Consider the following 26,900-nt stretch of genomic DNA (forward strand, 5'->3'; position numbering starts at 1 on the left):
TGCATAATACATATAATCCAAATAAATATACATAAACCACCGAACAAGTGATATAGTCCTTGCTAAATTCATTGCTACAACAGTTCCTTCTGTTCCCTGGCTGCATGCATACCATACATTTAAAGCACACACACACCCCAGAAAGAATAATGGGAACTGTAGTTTACCCTCCCTGACAGAGCTACAATTCACAACATTCTTAACAAACTATGTTTCCCAGTATTAATCGGAGAGAGGGAATGTACTTGAAATATATGCATGGTGCCTGTATGCACAGCTTCTGTCTCCCTCCCCCCCCCCCCCGCCGCCTCTCAATTGATGGTTTCCTGTTCTTTCACAGCAGAAAGCATTTCAAGGCCTGCTCCTCTCTTCACATCCTCTGGTGCGCTTGGGTCCTTCAGCTGAAGCTGGATCTGCTCTGCAGTTGCTTAACATTAAGGGTTTATCAACACACCACAGACAACACTGGTTTAACAGTCACTCCTTCTCAGGAAGCCTGGGTAGGAGATTCAGTGAGAGATTTCTAAATTTCTAGATTTCTAGCTGGGTCCTATTATATGAGAAGAAGGGGGGGGGGGGAATACACCTCTGCTTGCTTACCCAACACTATGCAGAATTTTATAAACCTGGATCATGTGCTTCTTTCCTTACTGCCCCCTCCCCAAATTTAAAAGCTCCAGATGGATTAAATTCTCTTCACAGATGAGTTGCTCCAGCCCACTGATCAGTTGGATGCCCAGTTCTGCCCCTTCCCAGCTCTACAACATCCTTTCTGATTTGTGGCAACCAGAATGTGAACACACCAAACATATAAAGTATCTGTATAATAGGGTTTCAAAATGTGACACAATAGTTTTTGAGCGCTTTTTTTCTTTTAGTTTTTAGTTTTGGCCAAAGTTGTTGAGCTTCTTTGGCAAATTCTCAACAAAAAAATAATTAAAAAATTCTGTTAGTGAATAGTAGAATGGGATGTGAATGGAGAAACGCAAACTGCAGAGGAATTCCTAGGTTAGCCTATGCAAAACGATCTGGCTATGCTAGGGCCATTAAGAAACAACACAAGGCCGTTTGAAGAAGGGTCCTTCCCCCCTGTCCTGAGGTGTGAACAAACGACAGGAGATTTGGAAGGTTGCCAAGGTAACTGTGTGATGTCACAGGAAGAGTTGGGGACCTTTGGCACAACTAAGAAAATGGCAAAACAATCTTGGCTGGCTAAAGGCAGGTGGGGAGAGATGCTGCACTTCTGTGGGGAACAAGCCCCTCTTGAGATGACCATGCTGTAAGATCTGTACTCCCTCTCCATAAATTAAGGATGTAATTATGTGCCATTAAATCATATTTAACACGGGTGGCGCTGTGGTCTAAACCACAGAGCCTAGGGCTTGCCGATCAGAAGGTTGGCGGTTCGAATCCCTGCAACGGGGTGAGCTCCTGTTGCTCGGTCCCAGCTCCTGCCAACCTAGCAGTTCGAAAGCATGTCAAATGCAAGTAAATAAATAGGTACTGCTCTGGCGGGAAGGTAAACGGTGTTTCCGTGCGCTGCTCTGGTTCGCCAGAAGCGGCTTAGTCATGCTGGCCACATGACCCAGAAGCTGTCTGCGGACAAACGCCGGCTCCCTTGGCCAGTAAAGCGAGATGAGCGCCGCAACCCCAGAGTCGTCCGCGACTGGAGCTAACGGTCAGGGGTCCCTTTACCTTTACAACCATATTTCTAAAGGCATTGCCAGTGTTGGGTCCCTTTTCTAATAATCACCAGCATGGAAATTCACCTTTTCAGCAGCTGCTGCACGCAGGGTAGGCATTTCCATTTCTGTTCTTAACTCTCTATCAAAACCCCAAGTTCTCTTACCACCAGCTGAGTCTCCATTCGCATGTGCGTGATGTTAGGAATTTTTGCTCCTATGTAGGCTACATCATGTAAGTGCTTCTAGACAGAAGTTTATGGTGCAATTGGTGTTCCTTACATATGCAGGCTTCTGAAATTTCCACATGAAATTCTAGCATATTTTTTGTCCATTTCGTCCAGATTTACCCTGCCTGGGGGTAATCCACTAAGAAGACGTCATCATCATCATCATCATCATCAACCAAACCAAACCAGAGCCAGTGTGGTGTAGTGGTTAAGAGCGGTAGACTCGTTATCTGGGGAACCGGGTTCGCGTCTCCACTCCTCCACATGCAGCTGCTGGGTGACCTTGGGCTAGTCACACTTCTCTGGAGTCTCTCAGCCCCACTCACCTCACAGAGTGTTTGTTGTGGGGGAGGAAGGGAAAGGAGAATGTTAGCCGCTTTGAGACTCCTTCGGGTAGTGAAAAGCGGGATATCAAATCCAAACTCTTCTTCCTCTTCTTCTTCTCTTCACTGTTGCCAATGGCCTGATTACAATATTAATCCCCTTTCTATAAACACCCTTATTTATCTCCCCGTCTCCATGTTTGAAGCAACAGGTTTTCAACAAGACTTCATTTAATATGTGGAACAGGATGCAAATGAAGTGTTTTAGCTCTGCAATTGTCTCAGAAGTGGAAAGTGAGGTGGGGAAGAGAGCAAGTTTAATGTTAATTTGCAAACCACAGGAATTACTTCCCCTGCTGCAAATGCAGGATTCCCATGGTAGGAAGGAAGGGCCTTGTAAACATTTAAATCCTGGGAGCTTTTGTCTCCTCATCAACCTTTCCACTGCCTCAGCAGCTTATTCAGCAATGTCATAATAATAATAATAATTTGTTTTTTTGTACCCCACCCATCTGGCTGGATTGCCCCAGCCATTCTCTTTAACATTATCCTGGAGTCTCTATGCAAACCCTGGTTGAACTGTGTCACACACCTCAGTATTGCTGAGAGTTCCTCTTCCCCTACCCTTCATTCTGGGTGCAGCCTTGTTCCTGAAAGGAGAATAACCTGAATTGCATTTTTTCCCAATGTGTAAGTGTAACCCCATGACAGACTAAGGAGTAGGAGGCAGAGGCGGAGCTACATTTCTGAGATTTCCTATGTTGACAATTGATGCTGAATAATCTGCCCTTGGAGACAACTGATTTATAGTTCCTCTGTTTCTGGGCTGCAGTGTTTTCTAGGGTCTAAGAATGGGTGACAACCACACCATACATTTAAAACATACTGCTTAAACAGTCGTGGAGAATCCCGGGGACTGTAGCTCATTGAGGGTGCTGCAAATTGTAGCTCTGGGAGGTCAGCACAGTTGACAAACTACACGATTCCCAGGATTCTTTGGGGGGAGCCATGATTGTTAAAATGGTTCAATAGCGTTTAAGCGTATAGTATGGATGTTGTGATATTAGTACAAACCGGGAAGTTTTCATAACAATGGATGTGGTTCTCATCTCAAGGCAAGTTCAAAGGTATCCTGTATTACTAGCCGCTGGGAATACTCAACCTTTAGCATGAAGGATTCAGCTTGACAGTCTGAAGGAAGGCAGGAAAGCGAGCCAGACTAGAGTGGAAACATATGCATTGCCAAAAGAGAGGACATAGATTTGCTTGCAATTTTGCATGTGCTGACGTATACATATAGAGATAAATTTAGAACTAATTATTACAATTTAAATATAAATACAGTATATTTCATCATAATGAGAAAGATGGGATAATCCCCATCCATCTCCATTCAGTCTGTCGTACATATGTCTCAGCAGCAGTCTAGATTTCTTGCCTTGAAAAACATAGTCATTCAGAAGTGTGTGCCAGTGTTTTCATACATTCAAGTGGAGGGGGATGGAGAGAACCTGAAATACATACAGAAACATTGGAATTACCATACTTTTTTGTGTAAGACTAGGTTTTTTCCCTTAAAAATAATGTCCAAAATTTGGGGGCGTCTTATACACGGATAGATCTTCCCCCGTTTTCTTAAATCGGAGTCCCCCAAAATTATACATGGGTGCGTCTTATAGACGGAAACATACAGACGGTACTTTCATCTGGATCACTGCAATCCTCCTTAATTAGGACAACCCCCCCCCAGCATCTCCTAATTATTTTCTTTACCTTTTTTTACCAATTGACGACAATTTAGAGTAAACAATTTCCTTAATTTTTGGAGTATAAGCACCTCCAAGTACTTAAAGACTCTGGGACAGATAGGAATTTCATTAACCATTGTATATCCAGTTGGTCTCATGGTTTGATATTGGGGAACAGTATACTAGACTTTTCAAAGTTAATTTTAAGGCCACCCAGGCATTCGAATGCACTGAGTTTCCTTTCCAGTACATACAGGTATTGCTGTTTCAGATTACCCAACACAACTCAACAACATCCATATAAAGGTTCAGCATATGTGCTTTCTCCTCTACCCAGAAACCTTCAATGTCCTTTCAAGCCGGGGAGTGGAGAGGCAGGGAAGACAGTCTGAACTGATTACAGCTTGATCTTGATTTGTACGCAGAGGTTTTTGTTTTTGTTTTGTATCTGTCTGTCTGTCTTTCAATCCATCCATCCCATCTTTTATTCCAATGGCCTATCAAGCTAGCGAACAGCAATTACAATTTGAAAGCATTAAGAGCAGCTCGTGTAAATAATGAAACTAAAATAAATCTAGCAAGAGGGAGAAGAAGCTCCGACCAACAACTAAGGGAGAGAAATCCCTTCTTTGGGGCTTCTGGCTGCCTTCCAAAGTCAACATGGGCCTTCACCTGTCACCAGAATATCAGCAGCAAATGAACGGAATGAAATTCCCCTGGGAGGGTGTGCCAGAGCTTTGGTGCCACTGTAGGAAAGGCCCTGTCCTGGGTGATTTCCCCATCATGCTTCAGACAGCAGGGGAATTAAGAGCAGGGCCTATGAGCAGTATCTATTACTTTGAAAGAACTTTCTTCTGATTTCCCCCTCTGCAGCCTCAAATGAAGAAGTGCTAAAGCATATAACATTAATGTATAGTTTGTCTCTTTGACTCTCGTTTTTTTTCTGCCTCTTCCTAGAGCCCAAGAAACAGCAGAATACTTGACAGAAGACTTGCTACAGGTGAGGCGTGAGTCTGATCAGTGGGCATGTGCTTACCTGTACCTGCAGGCATGGAGAGAAAGAGTCCCTTGTCTTCATGTGTAATTTATTTGCTCTCTGCTTATGCCTGAGTCACAGGACAGTTTTGCTCTGGGTTTTTACCCACTCCCTGAAGAATGATCGAGATGTTCCAGTGGGAGAGATGACTTTTAAGCTTCAAAGAGCAACAAACATTACTGCTAGAGTGGGTCCCAGGAGATCTCAACAACTCAGAGCAAGGGACAGATTTGAAAGCCGCTAGGGCAACTAATTTGCAAAAGAATGGTTTCATGTACACCCATGCACACACACACACACACACACTCCCCACCCCACCCCTATTCTGTACCACAAAATCTGCACTTCTGTGATCTTTTTAATGTCTGTAGTACTAAGCCTATGAGATAAAAGCAGGATGCTGGTAGACAGTAAGTCATGTAGAAGAAAGTATTCCACAGCAAACATATTCTTGCCTATTTGTGCTTTAATTTATTTCACGGGGGTGCATTCTGCAGCATGATGCCATAACTAGCCCAGAGTTGTAGGAGTTATTAGTATCCCTGGCCAGGAGCAGGAGAATGAAGTAGTAAAGTAGAGCGAAACCAGGTCATGGAATCTGATCGCATCTCTCTCCATTGAATGTTAAGAGTTCCGAAGAGCCATCAAGTCCAACTCATGGCAGAATCATGTGGCCTTGACAGGTGCCGACCCATCCATCTCCTCCTTAAAGATCTCAAGCAAATGAGAGCCCACTACCAGTTAATCTAATATTTGAGGAGTCGCATAATTCAGAGTTCCTAGGAACTGCCTTATACTGAGTCAAGCCTTTAGTCCACCTGGATGAGTACTGTCTACACTGACTGCTAGTAGCTCTCCAGGGATTCAGGCAGGAGCTTTCCCCAGCCCTGCTGGGAGACACCCAGGATTGAACCTTGGACCTTCTGCATGCAAGGCAGATACTCTATGAATGTGCCACTGTCCTTCTCCAGGCATAATTGACAAGGTGTGTTATAGAAGACTAGAAATGGACAACTGGGAGGCAGAAGAGCTGAATAGACAGGAATGGATGAAAGAATCGTATGGTGCATAACAACTCAGCCCTCTGAGTCCATTGACAAACATTCACCCTTAATCTGAAGATCTAAACACATCATTTACTCTGGCACTCAAGCTTCCTCTTTCATTCTTGATCTGCGCACATGTTGCTATAAATGTGTGTATAGATTGCATCTGTTTACTTAAATTAATTGTGTGGTCTTTATGGGCTGCAAAACCTCTGACTCTGACAGTTCACCTGTAAGCAACCTCAGGGTGGGGTGCATACTGTTGACAGGTCGGTGGGTGGTAGCCAACCAACTTTTACTCAGAGCACTGTTAATGTTAGGTCCATTCATTTCAGTGCATCTACCCTGCCCAAAAGTCGGTGGAATACCGCCCTTTCTGTTTTCAAATATCTTTACATTGGTGAGAGCCAGAATGTGGCGTGAAAAACTGAGGTATCAGAAACCCAAATGTTGTCCCTTATGCCAAAATCTGCATGGAATCTCGTGGAAGATGAACGGAACAAGACACTTCCCTCTGTGGTGTTGCAGGAGATCTTGGAAAGAGATAAACACCCTCAAACAGGAACAGATTCAGTGGGGGAATCTTTCCCCTCATTTTCTTTCCCTCTCCTTTATTTCCAGATTGAACAGAGGATTGAACCAGCCAAGCGTGCTGCTCACAATGTCCAGAAGAGGCTCCTGGCTTGTCTCCAAGGCCAATATGGGGCAGACATGGACAAACGGGTGGTAAGAGCGTTTGCCTCTCTTCTTTCAGCATCAAGTAAACCAATGGTTATATGCGAGTTCAGTGGTTAGCATATTTTTCTTCTTCCTTAAAAGTGACTTAGGGTCATGGCGCAGAGGAAGAGGGTCTAACCCAGGAATAGGCAATCTGGTGCCCTTCAAGCATAGCTGTCAACTTTCCCTTTTTTGTGGGAAATTCCCTTATTCCAGTGCCGTTTCCCATTGCAAAAAAAGGGAAAGTTGACAGCTATGGCCATTTCCCAATGCAAAAAGAAAGGAAGGTTGACAGCTCTGCCTTCAGGTGTCCTGGACTACAACTCCTATCAACCCCAGTTTGGCCACAAGGGTCAGGGACGATGGAAGTTGTAGTCCAGTCACATTTGGAAGACATAAGGTTGTCTTCCTTTGATCTCTGGGTTGTGTTCACATTACTGCCTTCATGCACAGCCCCGGGTGCATTTCACAGCTCTTCACATCTTTCACAGCTCTTCACATCAGCACAACTTCATTAGTGTCAGATTCATTTCCGTTTGTGTACACACCAGGGGTCATTTGGGATAATGTTGTGCGAACATGGATTTAAAAACCAGCACTGGAAACCCAGTGAATGCACAGTAAAGAGGATGTGTGAACACAGCCCTTAATCTTTGCCCTGGGCCAGTTCCCCAATACACATTCCTCTTTCTGCAGCTCCTAGCTGCTTTGAATGGTGGGGATTTTGGATTGTGACTGCAGCACAGGGGCAAAGGGTGAGATCCTCCTGTCTACTGTACTACTGCCCCTGCCCTGACCCTAATTTCTACCTTACCTTCTATGGCCGTTTTATAAGAAAAAGAAAGACAGACAGACATTGAGATTTCTAATCACAGATCTCCAAGTTAATTTAGACCTAGCAGTCTCTCTTGGGAATCCCCCCAAAATGTTTTGAAATCAGTGGTAAAAATCAGGGCCGCTTTGAAAGGTTCATTCTGCTATCTTGATTCAAAATGGTGTCCAGTTGTACCCAAACAGAGACAAAAACCTGCCCTTGGTCTCAGGAACTATCTAACAGAAATTGGTTGCCATGTCTTAAGAGGTGTTTGAATGCATAGTGAATGGACAGGCAACTTTCCAATATATATATATTTATATAGGTTGTGTCCACACACTAGGGCCTGAATGCACACGTGGGTTGATTTTTAAAAACCCCTGCAGATCTAATTCAGCCAGCTCTGTAAGATTTTGTCTTTCATAGGAGGGGATGTAAACAGGCTTCCTTGATCTGTTCCAGGGTTTGGCATAAAATTTAATCTCTACAGGTATATCCAGATTGTTGGATGTTGTGTAACTATCTGTTGATAACTGGCACTAGGTAACAACACATCCTATGATCTGTCATCTTTGGCTAGCGTTCTCTTTGTGGGTTTTGTAACATGTGTGCTTGTGCTCAGATATTTTTGTGGGGGTGGGGGCAGAGGGGTAGCAGCTCAGGCAAGACGACCCTGTTCTTCCTTTCCACCATCATCTGCTTGCTTGCTTTTGCCTCTGGACTAAATCCTTAGTACAGTTGTACCTTGGTTCTTGAACTTAATCCATTCTGGGAGTCCGTTCAACTCCCTAAACTGTTCGACAACCAAGGCGCAGCTTCAAATTGGCTGCAGGAGCTTCCTGCACTCAAGAGGAGGCCGCGTCGGATGCTCGGCTTCCGGAAAATGTTCGCAAACCGGAACACTTACTTCCGGGTTTGCGGCATTCGGGAGCCGATTTGTTCGGCATCTAAGCTGTTCGGGAACCAAGGTACCACTATGCAACCCTCTAGAAAGGAACATGCAGATGCAGTGGCGAAGGAAGCCGCTTGGCCACCCAGAGAGGCCAACCCGGGGGCGGGGTGTCTCTCTGTAGCACACATGCGCAGCTTCTCTACAAAGCGACGCTGCGCATGCGTGCTACAGAGTGGTGGCGCGGGCAAACCATGAGCAAGCCGCGGAGCAAGGCTTTTTACCGGGTGGCAGGGCTCGGCTTGGGTGTCGCGGGGGGGCGCCGAGTGTCACCCGCTCCAGGGTGGCAACCGGGGCAGACCGCCCCCCCAACGCACCCTGCTTGCTCCGCCCCTGTGCAGATATATAAGCAGGCAGTGACAGCTGCGGTTCCTTCAGCCCTGTGCTTGCCCTTGTTGCGTTTTAGGCCTTGGCAAGTGCCTGGCACTGCCAACAACTGACACTAAACCTGTCTGTATCTCATTAAAGTAGTAGACATACATAGGGTTGCCCTGTTTCAAGAAGTGAAAATCTGGACACAAAACTTGCTGAGCTTTTCCAGCTATTTTTAGTGAAATTTGCCAAAATTCGCAATTCGTGCTGGGACACTGTTTCTGATGTCCAGTATTTGTTCTGCCGCTGCTCCTCAATTACTGGAGCTTTTAAAATTTTGTTCCAAATTTGCATCATAGTACCACTGTACCCACGTTGACAATAGGCACCTTGCTATTTCCCCCCTCCTAATTGCTTTCAATTGGCATTAAAGTAAGCTACCTAGCATCCCAAGTTTTCTCCACCTTACAAACAATATAGTGCACCCAATATCTGAACGTTCCACTAAAACAGTTTTTTTTCTTAATTGGTTTTTAGTTAGGTAAATAATGTGTTCTACCTGCTCCCATACCTGCATTTCAAGAATATTTTCATATTCTGTTTAAGCTCTGTTTTCCTTTAAATCGGTCTGCTCCCTTTTTCCATCACATCCAAGTACATTTCTGTTGACAATGAAATGGACTAGGCTACAAACTACTTGATCCGGTCTAGCTAATTTCATCACCCCATTTACTTGTATGGGACATGGGGTAGCAATTATGAATTATACATTGGCAGGTGTTGGAGAGCCTCACTCTGCTTCAGGAAAAGGCTGTGGATTTCTCTTGTTTGCTCATTGCATCTTCTCACTTTCCAATTCTTTCTACAGAAAAAATTGCCTTTGATGGCGCTATCGGTGACCATGGCAGAAAGCTTCAAGGAACTAGACACTGATTCCAGCCTTGGGTAAGAATCAGTGTGTTTTACAGATTAAGGTGCACACAAACTGTTGATCTGTAGAACATAAGCAAGCAACATATACCCCAAGTTGCTCACAGGAAGGGTGCCATTATTTTGTCATGATGGTATGAAAAATCACCACTGCATTATAAATCAGGGGTCTTCTTTGCAAGATAGAACTGTGTTGTTGTTGTTGTTGTTTTAAAAAAATGCAGTGTATTTCTTAAAAGGCAATACCCTTTCTACTTAAAATATGGCTGACATTGATCTAGAAACTTTTCTACAAAAGTAGAACAGCAAACTGAGGGGCTCCTGCATTGGTGTTTTATCATGGACTGTGTTTGCACTGTCTGTTTATCATGCCTTGCTTTGGGTTATGGCTGTGTGCTTTAGGGTGCATCTCAGGTGTAAAATCTGCATTACACACCATGCAGCTGCTGGGCGATACCTCTGCACAGAAAATAGGGGTCAGCTTCAATAGGGAACCCTGTCCTATGCCACATTCCCCACCCCACCCCGTTTAACAGGCAATATATGTCATGCTGTTATCCCTTCCTTCTTCAGCTGTGCAACACTATAGACAGAATGGATGGCAGCTGTCTTTGGGAACTGTGGTGTTAAACCGAAGTGGAGGGAGGGAGGGCACCTCATAGAAAAGGCACCAGGAAGAATGAGGGTCACTAGGTTGTTCTAGATGACCTGCTTATTGAGCATTCATCCTGATTTGCTTGCCCAAAGCTTCTGTGAAGGTTGGGCAATGTACAGTTTTTGCTGAGCATCCGTTCTGATCTGTTTGCAGGGAGGTTATATGACAATAAGCATTCATCCCAATTAGTTTGCATGGTGGTTATACATCTTCTCAGTGATAACCATTCATCCTACACCTTTCAGTCTCTTTCCGTTACTTTCCTAACTGCAAGAAGTCCACTTTTCCCCCGAATTGAAATTGTTTGCGCTTTAACCTGGTCTGCGCCTCAGTTCCTCCCACAAAATATTGACAGTCTGGAGGCAACCACTGACTGGTATTGTGCCACACGGGCTGATCTCCTGCTAGATCCATTTGATCTATCTTTCATCGGATAGGTGCAGCATCAGCGCTGAACACAAAACATGACATCTGGGATGTGTGTTTTTGGGAAGGGCCATGGATCAGGCCCTGATGCTCAGATTAAAGCCTGCATAAGTTCTATAACCCCCAAGTGCAGCGATGGCCAAACTAGATGGAATGGTAACTGGTTCCTTTTTTGTTTAGTAAATAGCTGCTGGGTATATAAAATGGCGCCACAGTGGAGGGGGAAGAGAGGTTTTAAGCCTTTTCTCCCACCTTTTTTTTTTTACTGCTAGTTTATTGATGTTTTTACACGCACAATAACATTTCCCTCCCACACCCTGCAAACTCTTATACAGTGATGGTGTAGTTCTGCCAGATGGAGCCCCAGAGAGAGAGCGAGAGAGAGAGCTCACTGAGGACTCATACTGTACTCATTTTTCAGGCCGTTGGAGAGGTATTGGCTCTGGTTATAAACACTACTGTAACTCTTCCTTCCTTCTTTGCTTACAGGAAAGCTCTAGAAATGAGCTGCTTCATTCAGACTATGCTAGCCAGGATCCTTGCTGAGTTTGAAATGGCCCTCGAGCGAGACGTCCTACAACCCCTCAATAAACTGAGCGAGGTATCCTTCATCTCCCTCTGTACTCACCTTCCGTTTCCCCTCTTTTCTGGTTGTTCCCTCTCTCCTCCTCTGACCCTCCTTCGCTTTCCTCCCCCCACCCCACCCCTTACTGCTGCATGTAAAAAAGCTGCCTCCAGGTGGGTGTCTCCTGGCACTGACCAATCATTGCTCTTACACTGTAAGCTACAAGAAGAACTGCAATCGACTTTCCACATTCTTGGGAAGCTCAAGCTTTTTCTATGTGTACATTCTACCGTGTTGTTCTGTCCAAACCAAGGGGTGTGATATGGCTGCTGGGAGTGAGGAAAGCAAAGATCCTTTTCCCCTTAACTGCCCATTTGAAGCTAAACACATATCCGCTACAACCTTTACAGTGGTGACTGACATTTTTTATTACCCATCAATTCTGAATAAGCGCTAAAATGCTTTAAAAAGAAATTTGCATAGTGAAATGTAGGGATGAACAAATCTGCCAGTTTTGGTTTTTCACACTTTCTTGCTTTTCCATTTTTAAGTTCAGTTTTTCACATTTCCACATCACTTTGTGGTTTGTTTGTTTGTTTGTTTGTTTGTTTGTTTTAAAAAAGCCCTCATGAACATCCATGAGCATTTTACTGTGACTTTCTCCTATTGTACACATTTTCTATGCCATTTCCCCAATATACACATTTTTGCAGACCAATTTCCCCATAATACTGCATTTTTGTACGTTATTTTCTAAATTATTTGCATTTTGATACCCTTTTATATGTAATAATGCTATTTTTAAAAAGTCACGGAGGGAAGGAATCCTTTTCAGACCCTGCAGTTTTTAGCAAGATGGTTAAAAGTGGTGAGCAGACAAGAGTTTCCGTCACATTTATTTCTTCATCTATTAAAGATGAGCATGGTAGAATATGAGCTCTATGGAACACTATTTTATCTATTTAAGGAATTGTTATCATCCTCTTCAGCCAAAAAAAAAGCTTGCATAGAAACTTAGGGTGGCTCCAGAGAATGTCAAAAATATATATTAAAAAATTCCTTCCAGTAGCACCTTAGAGACCAACTAAGTTTGTTCTTGGTATGAGCTTTCGTGTGCATGCACACTTCTTCAGATACACTGAACTGCATGCACAAGAAAGCTCATACCACGAACAAACTTAGTTGGTCTCTAAGGTGCTACTGGAAGGATTATTATTATTATTATTATCATTATTATTATTATTATTTTGTTTTGACTATGGCAGACCAACACGGCTACCTACCTGTAACTAGTATTTTTCAAGTTCATGCTTTAGGTTTGTGCATTTAAAGTGGATTAAAGCACTGTGTTGCCCAAGCACAATAAATCCACTTAAAACAAACAAAACAACAACAACATGGCATTTTCTGGTGTTTAGTGATTACCTGTGTGGCAATGGGTGCCATTTTATTGTAAATGTGTGCTGACTTGTGGTAGTGACATATTGTGCAGGTGAGCCTACCACAAGCCGGCACAGATTTACAAAAGTGTCATATTGCGCAAGTGTGCCGAGTTGTGGTAGGCTCACCTGCACAATGTGTCACTACCTTGCTTTGCATCTACACCTGTGGAGATTGCACTGCTCTTCTGTTCTGTAAAAAAAAGTCAGGCTTTTTTTTGCAGTCTGGGAAAAATTGGAGGAACAACAGGGAAAAACACAGGATGGCTATGACTGGCGATGTAGATGCATTTAGCACTAAAGGTTCTAAGGAGCAGTGTGGCTGATGGGGAAAATGGAAGTGAACGAAGCAGTGTGATTCCACATGTATGGAAGGGCTTCAGCTCAGGGAAAGAGCATTTGCTTTTCATACAGGAGGTCCAAGGTTCAATCCCTGGCATCTTCAGGTAGGACCAGGAAGGATGCCTGCTTGAAACCCTGGAGAGCTGTGGACAATACTGAGCTAGATAGATGAATGATCGGATTTGGTATAATGCAGCTTCCTTTGCTCACAGCAAAAGCCTAGTGTGGAAGTACTGGTGGTAATTCCTAACCAACGGGCAAGTGCTACTGGTGTGTGACTCATCCTTCCCCTTCCCCATCTCTTCCAGGAAGAGCTGCCCACCATCCTGAAGCACAAAAAGAACCTTCAGAAACATATTTCAGACTGGAATGCCATCAAGAGCCGGTACTGAGAGGGGGAGGGGAGGGGAGAGATGGTGCGGGAAAGCTTGACGAATTCGGCAAAAGAGATCCATTGGGATCTGGCTGCTTTTGCCCAAGAGCAGAAACAGGACTAAGTCCTTGAAATGTGGCCCTTCCTCAGCCACGGGTCCATCATCATTTTGGGGAAGTCATTTTCTGTTACATCAGCTCTGCTTTAAACATTCTCTGTGCAGTTCAAAGGCAATGAAATAACTGAGTAACTTATTTGTAAAGGGGACTGTAGGCTGACACAGATGGTTCTGCACAGGGCCAGCTGATGAACAACCTTTAGTCATCATCCTTTTTCTAAAAACAAACAAACCGAAAAAGGAAAAGGCTGGGGAACATGGGGACATGGGGGTGGCAGAAGCATCTATCTTTCAGTGTTAGATCAACATGGACACTGAACTGATATGCACCCTATCCACTGAGCCTCTTGGGCTTGCCGATTAGAAGGTCGGCAGTTCGAATCCTCATGACGGGATGAGCTCCCGTTGCTCAGTCCCAGCTCCTGCCAACCTAGCAGTTTGAAAGCATGCCAGTGCAAGTAGATAAATAGGTATCGCTGTGGTGGGAAGGTAAACGGTGTTTCCGTGCACCCTGGCTTCCATCACAATCCTCTGTGCACCAGTAGCGATTTAATCATCTTCGCCACATGACCTGGAAAGCTGTCTGTGGGCAAGCGCCAGGTCCTTCGGCCTGAAACAAGATGAGTGCCTCACCCCATAGTCGCCTTTAACTGGACTTATCATGCAGGTGTCCTTTACCTTTTACCTTTACCTACCCTGTCTCTAATGGCTATCTCCACCTCTTTGCCCATTTAGCTGTGTGTCAACAAGTTAGTCACCCCTCTGATGGGAGTCTGCACCACAGCACACACTCTGTTTTCCTTGCTGGTCTGTATAAAAAACACACAAAGACTCTGATCACGTGCAGTGATGCCTACCTTTTTAGTTGTTAATGTTTTTATTTCCACATTCAGCAGCAAAGTACTTCGTTGTCACTTCACCAAGGATTAAGCCAGAAGGAGAGTCACTGTGCTAGTTCTCTGGCTGCTGAGTCACTGCTGCTTACCATGAGAGAGGGGGGAAGGGGTGTTGTAGTGCTGAGCAAGTCAGGTCAGTGTGAACACACTAGCAGAGACCACCCAGCATTCCTGCTGGTGCATTTACATCACACTGACCTCCCCACTGCTTCACCCTTTTCCTTTCCAGTAAACAACAGTGACCCACCTGCCAGGAAGCTAACACAGCAGCTTCTTGATTAGCATGCTGTCTGAAACTGGGCTCATGGTTAAGCCTTCTCCTCGCCAACCTTGAGCAAACGCCTACAACTTGAGCTTAGCTGCATGCATCAGACAGGTCATCAATCTCTATGTCTAACACATTATTGTATAATTTCTGAATGCCATCAACTCAACTCTTGCCTCTGGCTCTTTTTTGGGAATCTGAAGTCTGAACCAAGTTGCCAAGAACTCCAGCAATAATACCAGTGGTGCCACTGGCCCAGCCCCATCATCTGCTGCCATCAAACTAGAAAATCTGAAAGAAGAGGAAGAAGAGATGAAGAGGAGGGTTGAACAGAGTAAGGTAGGTTTAAAATGTTAGAATGATGCATGTTTGTATAGGAAATGCCCAAAGACGAGGGGTGGAGAGAGAAACATGACAAAAGTGTTGGTGCAGATATGACCATGCAGAACTCCCATTGATTGTGCTACACTGTGCTGTGGGTCATTGCATAGATCCCACAAAGGAGATCCAAATGGCAAACTAGAAGAAGAAGAAGAAGAGTTTGGATTTGATATCCCGCTTTTCACTACCCGAAGGAGTCTCAAAGCGGCTAACATAGAGCAGTTGTTGATATTGGTGGAGGAGAAATTTGATTTGGTTCACATTTAAAAGCGAACCTTCCCAATTTACACTTTCTGAAACAATGCACAAACTGAAACACTGCCATTTTTTTTTTCAAATTTCACATTTCTCTGAATTTTGCAGTGCTGTTCTCCAATCAAGCCATGTGTATAAAAATGCATGTACTCAAGTAAAGTTTTCATAAAAATGTGCATGTTCATGAAAATGGCATACAAAAATGCATTATAGTAATGAAATTTGTTCTGCAAAAATGTGTCTGTTCAGTGAAATAGCATATGAAAATGTGTATATTTGGAGACATTTGCACTAAAATGTTGAAGAGGATGTTTCTTTTAAAAATCACAAACTGATGTAGAAAATGCAGAGGACCGAAGTTAAGCATGGAAAAATGAGAAGCCAAGAGAAACCGAAACTGACAGATTCACCCATCCCTAGTTACTGATGTGATTATTATCCCAGAAGCTCCATGAGATTTAGAGTGGAGTCAGTGTGTGCCAAGTCACATTGCATCATATTCTTCCTACTTCATAAGGTATTAAGGACCTTGCAATATTTACCAGGTTAGAGTAGGAGGTATAGACACACAGCCTAATGATTTCGTAGATCCCACTTGTAGATTTTTTGTGTCCTGAGATGTATTTATGCTGCTATCTTGGAAACAGGACACCACTAGGGAAGAGGGAGAAAATCATTTTAGTTCACGTTAATATGAATCCACATAATGCACACTTCCTGAAACTATTTGTGAACCAAAACACAGCTATCCTTTGAAAACCACACTTCTCAAACTTTTGCAATGCAGTTCTCCAACCAGATAATATTTACAACTAGGCAAAAATTAGGGGAAATGCATGTGCTGGTGAAAGGAACTTACAAGAATGTCTTATATTACATACTGTAGATTTGCCTGCTAAAATGTGTATATAAGACAAAACTGCATATGTAAAATGCTGGTGAATTCTCATGAAGATTTTCTGCAAAACGAGGCAGAAATGCAGAGAACCGAGAATGGAAAAATGAGAAACTGACAGCCACTGAAACTGAAAGATTCATAGATCTCTAGTCACCATCTAATTGTGTCATGGTGAGGATATTGCAGGGAGCTGGGATGGTGTAGTTAACAGGAAAGGAGGCTGATATATTTCTGTGTTTTGCTCTTTGTGAAGGGAACAAAGTACAATGCTTCCCCCATCTCATTTTCTAGGATGAATACATGGCAGACCTATATCACTTTTCAACCAAGGAAGACAGCTATGCTAAGTACTTTATCAAAGTAAGTCAGTTCCCTTATCTCTCCTTTCCTTTGCTCCTTTCCTTTGTAAGATGGTTTTGCATACCTTTGGATAATTCTCAAAGTCTAAAGAGGTATTTTGCTGGAGTTCTATAATTGCACCTCTCAATTTTCTTCTTCCTGTTTTGTGAATGTATATTTTCCTTCCACAACTACTTCCCTTTGCTCTGTTTTCTATGGGCCCCCTAATCCAAATCAGGGACTTCTGCAATTTTCAGAAGTGTTATGTACTGAGTTGAATTGGATCCAAAATGCAGCAGTCTGATTGGTCCGCAGGAGCCACCCAATCCAGCTCCAGGTGGAAGTGAATCTGCGACCCGAGTGGCATACAGGCGTATCCCGGAATTAGCCAATCACGTGGGGCCCATTGTGTAAATAGTGTATATAAAGCAGATGTTTTGGGAGAACTGCATTCCTCACTACTATGAGCTGAATAAAGAGCATGAAATTCACACTTGACTCCGAGCATATTTCAAGAAGAGAAAAATTATGCTGGGAAAGGATGTTGTTTTCTAACCCCCCCCCAAATGTCTAGCTAGGTCTTCCCTTAAGACCTATCCCCCCCCCCCGGTCATCTCTGCATCTCTGTAAAGAAACCCATCATTATCATCACCTCCCTAATTCCTCTTTACTCTTTCTAGGGCAGGGATGGGAATTCTGTAGCCCTTCAGATGTTGCTGAGCTTCCATCAGCCCCAGCCAACATGGCCATTGGTCAGAGGTGATGGGAGTTGAAGTCCAGCAACATCTGGAGGGCTACAGAACTCCCCCTGCCAATGTTACAGGATTAATAGGACTTGCAGAAGAAAAACACCAATCAGGGGGGGAAATACATGTGCATTTATTTTTCTGTCTGGCAGTTGATGGAAATTCAAGCAGAGTATCACCGTAAGTCCCTGGAATCTCTGGATACTACTTTGGCAGAGGTGAAAGAGACTCACAACCAGCCAGGTATTAGCGGAGCTGCATCTTTTTGTTTGGAGATAAGTCACCTAGAGCTTGGGGGATGCAGCTTGTTGTTGTTGTTGTTGTTGTTGTTGTTTTATATGTACGTCACTGTATTTTATTGTGTTCCCGAATGTCTACACATAGTGTAGCTTCCCAGTGTGACCCTATGTACACAGCTCATTGCAAGTGGGGCCCCTGCTATTGCTTACAGAGATCTGCCTTCATTAGTCATTTTCAGGGACGCTTCGGTGATGTTAGCCAGGGACATGGGAAAGACAATAGGTAACATGCAAAGCACAAATTCTGAAGCACCTCTGACGCTACAGTGCTGCTATTTTTGTAACTGGACTCTGAGATTGGTACTTTTTCAAATTTATTTTGTATTGCATGTTACTGTATTTCTTATACACCATTCTGAAAACGTCAGTTGAAAGCTGGCCTAAAAAGATAGACAACAAACAAAGAGTCTCTGAGACCCACTGGGACCGAAAGAGACTTGATTCTGCAGAGCACTGTGTGTATATGTCCCTGAAATAACTTTTTTTTTTAAATCCCACTTCCTGTGAGGAAAAATGACACACCAAGAAGAGGGTTAGGCAAAAATTTCTGCTGCTTGCGTAGACCAGGGCTGAGAAGCAGGGCCGGCCCAACCATTAGACAGAGTGAGGTGACGGTGTCAGGCAGTTGTGGGTGTTGTGAAAGCAGAGCAAGGTGTTGATTGTTTCATTTATTGTATTTTTACTGCCAGTGTGGAGGCAGAGCATCATTTGCTCTGCCTGGGAAGGGTCTGCAGGAGCTTCTGGTATGGACCACTGCTGGGCTGAGTTGGCTCCTGAAAACCAGACTCAGCAGTTGGATGGTGAAGTATTTGGGAAACTTCCCATCCCATATGCACAGTGGGCTTCATCCTCTCCCTCTCCCTTACTTCCTGGTCTTTTTCAGACTCCCCATTCCCAAGAGATGCAGCTGTGATAGGGGTGTATGGGATGCCGCTGGAGACTCACCTGGAGGCTTCTGGGCGGGAGATTGCCGTCCCCATTGAAGCTTGTGTCATGATGCTGCTGGCATCGGGGATGAAGGAAGAGGTAGGTGCCACTCACTTGCCCAGCCCTTCTTTTGCCACCGATTTCCTTGCCTCACCTTTCTTCCACTCTGCAGGGGCTCTTCCGATTGGCAGCTGGAGCATCTGTGCTGAAGAAGTTAAAGTACAGCCTTGCCTGTGGCTCAGGTGTCCTGGATGAATTCTATGCAGATCCTCATGCTGTGGCAGGTAGGATATTAAATTAATGCAGGGCTGGGGAACCTGTGGCCCTCCAGATCTTGTTGGACTCCACCTTCTGTTAGTCCTAGCTAGTACCACCCTGTGGTCAGGGGTTTCATTAGGAGTTGGAGTGCAACAACATCTAGAGGTCCACAGATTTCCCCAGCCCTGATTAGAGGTATCAGATAATTAAGCAGCAGGGAGTATTGTGATCTGGGAGAGAGCGAGAGGCAAGTTCTGCCTCTAAAACAGCATCTCTTTGTTTCCATCTCAGGTGCACTGAAATGTTACCTGCGAGAGCTGCCCCAGCCCTTGATGACCTTTGAACTCTATGATGATTGGCTTAAAGCTGCAAGGTACATTGGGACTAGGAAGATGGGCTGCCTTCTTACAGCTCACACAGTTTGTGATTTCACCTCAATGCTAAGATTAGGTTTACTTGACTAGCAATGGAAATTGCTTGTATTATTTCCTACTCTGGGAATGACTGAAACCTGTTGCAAATGCTACTAGAAATTAAAATTGCACGTGTCAGGGTGCACACAGAGTTGAAGAGGAGCAGAGGGTCTCATTACAAAACTAGCAAGGTGGGGAGTTAAGAAGGAAGACCCCTTCCAGCTGGGTTTTTGAAAAACACCAAGAAAAGTGTTATGATTAGTAACATACTCAACTTAAGGCAGAGTTAGCCAACATGGAACCCTGTGGATGTTTCTGGCCCAGATTTCCCACAATCCTTGACTATTGGTTTTGCTACTCCTGGCTCGGGTTCACAATCACCTCAGCATAAATCCCTTTGGAAAAAGTGAGACTTAGTTCTAGGGCCAAAGAAGATAAAATGTAGATCTGCCACTGGCTGTCCCAGAAAATCAAGTTCAGGGCATTGGCACTGGGGTGAACTCTAAAAGCTATTTTTCCCATCTCAATCCCCACCTAAAGCTGTTGTCTGCCTCAATGGAGTAAACTACATGTGCTTTTTCCCCAGAGGAGAAAACAGCAGCTTGAGGTTGGGGATGGGGGATTTAATTTAGTTGAAGAAAATGATATGAAAGGAAAGTGGGTTTAACACTGTCCTCCAGCCCCACAGCTTTCATCAAATTTGGAGTTCTCAGCCACTCTGCTTTAAAATAAAAATACGAATGTCAGGAAATGCTTGTGCTGATCTTCTGCATCTTAAGTAGTTTGGTACTGAGTAAATATTCATTGGGTATTATGTCTCTCAGGAACTAGGGGAAATGAGTTCTTTCCCCCAACATGTGATGTTGGACTGCCACTTGAAATACCAGGTGGCACAATAGTTAGAATGATGGGCATTCACACCCAAAGCACATGACTTCCCCCAAAGAATTCTGGGAAATGTAGTTTCCCCAACGAAAGAGCTACAGTTCCAGCAGCTTTAACAAACTGCAGCTCCTACAATTCTTTGGAGGCAGTCATGTGCTTAAACAGTGCTTGAAATGGATGGTGTAGATCTGCCCTTGATCTGGGAAACCTTGGCTCTGATCCCTGATCAAGCCATAAGGCTCGCTGCAAGACCTTCAGCCAGTTGCTATCTCTCACACCCTAACCTATGCTACAGGGCTGTTGTGAATTTAAACAGAGTAGTCCCATCCAGGGTTGCCACTCTGAGCTGATAGGAGGAAGGGTAGGATTTGTGCATGTGGAGCTGCAGCAGCAGACTGGCAGCCAGACAGTGATCGAAATGCCCGTGGACATGAGAAAATAAAGATAAGACTCCATATAAGCAATTATCATAGTAGATGGATCCTTTTGCTTTTGAAGCTTGTTGTAGCCCTCCTCACCTCTCCCTTTCAGTATCAAAGAGCCAGAGAATCGACTGGAGCATCTTCGGGACACTTGCAGCCGTCTCCCCAAGGACAACTACAACAACATGAGGTGTGGCACACCTGTTAGTATTTAGGGGCTTTAAGACGGAGCTTGGTAGGTGGTGTTTATACCACCACTGTCTCTCAGTGCTGCCAAAAGCCTGCTGCATTTCTGTTGTTACTCAACAGACAGGCAAGAGAGCCCCGCTTGAAATGTCAAGGCAGTGGTTTTCCTTGTTTTCACTACAGCTCTTGCCTTTTCCTAACAGGTATCTGATTCGTTTTTTAGCCAAGCTGGCTGAACAGCAGGAAGTCAATAAGATGACCCCCAGCAACATTGCCATTGTCCTAGGGCCCAACCTGTTGTGGCCCCAACAGGCTGAAGGGTAACTGTATAGAGCTGCCAGAATACATTCTCCTCTGGGGTATAGGGGGAGGGGTCGTACTGTAGAGGGAAGTGAGGGGCAGATGGGGTTCGTCAACCTGGGAAGGTAGCCCATCTAGGAGAAGGAAAACTCTGATCCTAAACCTCTGCTGCCTTGCGGGACATCTTCGGGAGAAGGAAAGGCTAAGGAGTAAACGCAACACAAACCCAGACTGGAGTCCCCAAGGCAGTTGGATGGCACCTTGTACACCTCCTTCCGGCAACTCCTGGAGCCGAGCTCATGCAAAACATATTGCTCTGCTTTCCATCAGTAAGTCCGGTGTGTGTGTGTGTGTGTGTCTTATTGTCTGGGTAGCCCAGGACCTCCATACACATTGCCCAGGCTTGCACTCTGGGGAGGTCACTTTGGTGCTGTTAATACAGAAGTTTTACTTCACCCCTGGAGGCACACTCCATTCTCTCTTGTGACAGACAGATGCCAACAACATCATTCTCCACTTTTTTGGTTTAGCATGTACTCAGTAATTGAACTCTTTAGAAATATACATGTATCAATTGTACTTGAGAATGGTGCTGTGTACACCCATCAGAGCCTTATCATACCAAGAATTCCAGAGGCCACCCAAGGCAGCTTATCCAGAACTTGAAAATGTCTAAAATACATGTGGAGAACTGCTGACCCTCAAGTCTAATTAGGCCCCACAGGCCTCCCCATTTGGTCCGTGGTGCTGTTTTTACTAAACCCAGCCTACCTGCCCCATGCCAAAAGTCACACCTGTCCCCAAGTATGGAACAGTAAAAAGACATGGGGTTTGCAGACACTGCCAATCAGCTGACCAGCGGTGCCTGCAAACCCCTGCCTGACAGCACGCCTTCAGAGTCTGTTTGCAGACTTCGTTTGGATTCAAATCACATATGCAAAGAGACATTTTCCCTCCCTGTTTGCGAGAGTGGTTTGAATGCAAACGGGTCCTTTGACGGTGAGCTGTCAGTGTCCATCACTAGGTTGGCTCTGAGAGTGAGCTCCTTTTAAGCTGTCCCCTGGCATTATTATGTATAGACCTCAGGTGATTAACCAGTAGATGGACTTGTGAGAGATGGGGGAGGCAAGGATCCCTCCCATCAGCCAGATCCAGTTCCTCCCCTGTGATCTCATCTTAGATTTGTCACCTCTAGCCTTTAAAAAGTCTTAGATTTGTCACCTCTAGCCTTTAAAAAGTCTTAGATTTGTCACCTCTAGCCTTTAAAAAGTCTTAGATTTGTCACCTCTAGCCTTTAAAAAGACTTGTATAACTTTTATGAGCTGCACGGAAAGAAGAATTTCACGGACTTCACTCTCTCCCATCAGAAACTGTAGAGGAAAAGTTAGGATGAACAGCCTTTGCTTAACATAGTTCTTGTTGCTGTCTCTCAATCTCTCTCCCCCAGGTGCCAGGTGCAACTAGATATGGCTTCTGTATCCTCCATCCAAGTTGTGGGAGTTGTGGAGCCCCTGATACAAAATGCTGACATCCTCTTCCCAGGAGGTAGTTCATCATCTGTTGGGCTGAATTTTTCTTTACCCTGGAGAGGAACTGCATTACAGCTTCCATCATCCCTGACCACTGCCTGACCACGATGGTGGGAGCTGGAATCCAGCAACATCCAGAGGGTCATGGGTTCCTTGTCCCTGCCCTCACCGAACTGGCCAAGTATAGGAATACAATTATATGATTTTAACCCCTTCATGCATTAACTCGCCCTCAGCTTGGTGGTTATGTTTGACTGCAATCCCACCCAAAATACATAACCACCTAGTTATAAGTAACTCTTGGCCAGGGCATCTCCTATTGTCTATGAGCAAGCCGCATCTCCTGGATCATAAAGATCATGAGCCATAAGAGATGGAAGATACCAAAATTAGAACTTCCTCCTGCAAGGGAAGACTACAACATTTCATAATGGGTATGATTCAGTACTTCAGATCGTCTCAATAACTTTGTCTTTCTCCCCTTTTTTAAAGATATTGACTTTGATGTATCTGGCCTGTTCACTCCCCCATCAGACATTAAGGATAGAGATGTCTCTGCAGCAGAAGAACCCGCATCTTCACTTCTCTCTGCTGAACCAGCTTCACCGCGGCCCGGAGAAAGGCAAGTAGTATAAGCATATGTTTTGTCACAGTTTTTCCTGGAACTGTGAGATACATTTGTTTATATAGAGCCACCCAGGCACAAGGTGCTTTACAAAGATCTGGCAAAGAGCTACTTGAAGGAGCCTACAATTCTATGATATAGAAAGAAGCAGCTTTAGTAATACAGTGAAGCATTAATCATGCTCTGGATCCAACCTGTCAATGCCCTACCTCTGAAAGATTTAGTAAGCCGGGAGGGACAGGGGTCAAGAAGGCATGCGGTTGGGCATATAGCTCTTGAAACACACAGCCCATCTAGCCTGGTGCTAGACTGAGTACCCAGATGGACACAGTGTTGATAATACATGCCAACACCTTCATCCATGATCAAGCTGTGCATGAGCATTGTCTTATTATGGACTGACATGGCATCCAGTAACAGCACCACCAAACTAGAGGGCTCAACATAAAGAGAAGCCTTTAGTGGAAGAGTTTGCTCAGCTGCTCAAATCCGTTTGAGAAATCCAGCCTACCTACACACACACACACACACACACACACACACAGCACTCTCGTGTCGTTTTCAGCCAAGAGATCAGACTACAAACAGCTTACAAGCCTTTCACCAACTGACAGGAAAAATTCTGAGGCGACCCCTGGAACAGTCCTCTCAAAGGTGACCCAACCTTCTACTGAAGCTGCAGTCTCTTTGCCTACTCCTGTTCCTGCTGAGGATGCTTCAAGGAAGTGTAAGTCTTGTTCTTATGGGTGCTTCTGTAGGAACTGTTTGCTCCAGAATAGGTTCTGTCAGCTTGTGCAGATCTTCTGGGGAATCCAGATGACATTGCTCTGAGACTGTACTTGTGTGCTCTCCCCCCCCCCCAGTCCCACACACACACACTTAGCATCAAATGCGATTGCAGCACTATCCTTACACTAGTTGAGCTCCTTTTTGCAGGGGAATATTCTGTGAAACAAGTAGTATCATTGCCTGGGGACTGGGTGCTTCCAGGTGGGTGGTGGCTTAGGGATGGGTGTTCCTCATGCATTCTTGGGTGCTTCCAGACAGGGGCTTGATTTGCAAGCACACCATTGGCGACATCCTTTTTTACTTTTTGGGTTTTCCCTGGAAAGGGTAAATCTGATTACCAGTGGTGCTAATGATGTCATGTGGACCCACTGCAAAAAACTTGCATGCATGAAGAGACTCCATCCCCTAATAAACCCACATCTGGAAGCAATCTGATTTTTTAACATAGTCCACACAACAGTTGTAGGAATAAAAAATACCAGTCCGTATTTCCCCCCCCCCATTAAATCCAAAAGATCTGTGATTTGTGATCCCTGAATGACCCATTTGCAATATTAACCACCCCCACTTGAAGCACCCAGTCTCTTTTTCCACACCTTAACACACTGCACTGCTTGTTAGCATATCTGTCATTTGCTTTCCTGCAACATGGTCCCTTCCACCATTAACATTTTCTTTCCTTTGGCACAGAAGAGCAATAGCTCTTCAAAACATATAAATCATGATGTTTTATTACAAATGTGTTAAAGAATGATTGAAAATCTGCACAGCTTACAAAGCCTTTTCCCTACTGTCAGGAAACTTGTGATTCTAAATGACAAAGTTTCGCAGCCGTGATTAATTGTTGTAGCTCTTTTTGCCAACATGATTGGAAACAATGGCTGCTTACATCACAAGTTTGTGGTGCAGTTGGGGACAGCTGGACATAATCCAGGTTTCAATAAACTTCTCAGGTTTTAGTTATGCTTTGCACCATTTTAATCTACTTCTTTTTCATAATCATCACCATTATTGTAAAGAGCTACACTGTGCAGTGGAACTCTTGTGCGTGGCTTGTTCCTGCAGCAATGTATCAGAGCTGAGATCCAGCCACCAGTGTTGTGCTTTTTGTTTATGCCAGGGATGGGGAAGGTATTGGACTCCCATCAGCCACAGCCAGCCTCACCAATAGCTGGGGACAGTGGGAGATGGAGAGCCACAGCTTCTCCCATTGCCAAATTATGCATTTGTAGTGTGGATGGGTGTGCTATTAGTGAAGGAAATAACTCACTGTGTGGATCCACAGTTATAGCTCCACTTTCAGGTGATCAGAGAAAAGCATCACTGTATTTGTGCAATGTTGCAGAGCCGTAGCTTGGAAGCAGGCTATGCCTCTGGATTTCTGTTGTCTGCACAAGTGGTTTTGGGGGCTTGGGACTTGATCTACAGCCTGCTTGTAAGGAAGGAATGGGAGAGAATCCTTAGAAGGGAATCTTTATTCCAAACTTGCAAAAATACACTTGAGGACAAGCACTGGTAGGAGAAGAAATTTGGAGGGGGGTGAGGTGCAGAGCTGCTGTCCGGGGAGACCATACAGATAACAAGTGGCACCCACAAGGCGAAAATTCTCAGAACCTGGATTTTGTTTCGTTGTTTTGCTTTGCAGCAAAGCGAGTTGCTCCACCCCGACCTGCGGTGCCTCCACCCATAGCCCAACCTCGAACCCCACCTCCTGCGCAGCTTCAGACCCAGCCTCCTGCCCCAGACTCTCCTTCTATCCCTAAAGTAATGCCTCGAAGAACCGTCGGAGGAAGCGTGCGAGCTCCCTCTGTCCCTCCACCACTTCCACCCCAGCCAGTCAGGCGTCAGAGTCGCAATGCATCCCCATCCCCGAAGCCTCCTTCAGAAAGCAGGACCAACGAGGCAGATGAAGCACCTCTTTCTCTTCCTGGCGACAGCAGCATAGAAACATCCAAGGAATCCCTCCCTGTGACAACAGAGCCCAGTGAACCCCCACCTGTAGAAAGAAGCAGCTCTCCATCTGCGCCGGATCTGGAGGTTGATGCTCTGGAGAATAATGAAGAAGGAGCTGCAGCGTAAGGAAGGGAAAGGTGCAAGATCAGGTGTGGCCCTGGGCACATCACACAAGGCTAGCAGCTCTTGTGGGGACATAGAGGTGCCATATTGACACCTGTCGTTATTGTGGCTTGGAAGCCAGCACTCGCGTCTGCAACCTCAAAAGCAACCTTCCATGTGCCTCTGCTTCTTGCTGCCTTTTCCACTATTCATGAATGGCTCTTTTCCTACTTTGTATTATTTTGAACTCTCCTCCCTGGTATTCCTCTGACCTTTCCCAAACAGCATTCAGATGCAGAGCCAGAGACATTTTTAAAAAAATCCTTCCGGCATGTAGTTAAGTTGCACTGTATAACCTTGTTCTTGATGCAGTAGTTCATTCCAAGCTGAGAGCATTCAAACATATGATTCACTTCCCCCCACTGCTGTGTGATGTGGTACCGTCCAGAATTCTTCCATTCCGTCTAATGCTCTATTCTGTATAATGTGCAGATCTTTTAATGTTTTTGCTTTTTTTTCCCTTGAAGAATATTCAGAACCTCAACAAATCCTAACAGGCCCTACATCCCACCTTAGCTCAGTCTCAGGGATTATTCTGTCCTTTTACAGTGATTGGTAGGGATGTGATTGGTAGAGAGGGTGGGCAATTTGAAAATCAACCCTATGTATACCCAGGTTATGGGGGATATTTCTATTTATTTTTTTCTAAGGGCAGCAGGTGCAGCAC

General features: G+C 44.7%; 1 protein-coding gene across 1 annotated transcript in view; it reads left to right on the top strand.

Annotated features, from left to right (window-relative positions):
- The window catches only part of SH3BP1 (SH3 domain binding protein 1), a 40,501-nt gene that overhangs the window by 6,460 nt on the left and 7,141 nt on the right, over positions 1-26,900 (top strand). The window contains exons 2-18 of the mRNA XM_033162628.1: positions 4,941-4,983; positions 6,687-6,791; positions 9,726-9,802; positions 11,358-11,469; positions 13,523-13,599; positions 15,070-15,205; positions 16,692-16,760; positions 17,638-17,728; positions 18,668-18,810; positions 18,884-18,995; positions 19,261-19,342; positions 20,799-20,879; positions 21,079-21,195; positions 22,623-22,720; positions 23,197-23,326; positions 23,944-24,056; positions 25,764-26,195. Coding sequence (XP_033018519.1) covers positions 4,941-4,983; positions 6,687-6,791; positions 9,726-9,802; positions 11,358-11,469; positions 13,523-13,599; positions 15,070-15,205; positions 16,692-16,760; positions 17,638-17,728; positions 18,668-18,810; positions 18,884-18,995; positions 19,261-19,342; positions 20,799-20,879; positions 21,079-21,195; positions 22,623-22,720; positions 23,197-23,326; positions 23,944-24,056; positions 25,764-26,195 — 2,018 coding nt within the window. The remainder of the gene's footprint in view (positions 1-4,940; positions 4,984-6,686; positions 6,792-9,725; positions 9,803-11,357; positions 11,470-13,522; positions 13,600-15,069; positions 15,206-16,691; positions 16,761-17,637; positions 17,729-18,667; positions 18,811-18,883; positions 18,996-19,260; positions 19,343-20,798; positions 20,880-21,078; positions 21,196-22,622; positions 22,721-23,196; positions 23,327-23,943; positions 24,057-25,763; positions 26,196-26,900) is intronic.

Source organism: Lacerta agilis, chromosome 10 (genome assembly GCF_009819535.1).
Source record: "Lacerta agilis isolate rLacAgi1 chromosome 10, rLacAgi1.pri, whole genome shotgun sequence".
Taxonomy (NCBI): domain Eukaryota; kingdom Metazoa; phylum Chordata; class Lepidosauria; order Squamata; family Lacertidae; genus Lacerta; species Lacerta agilis.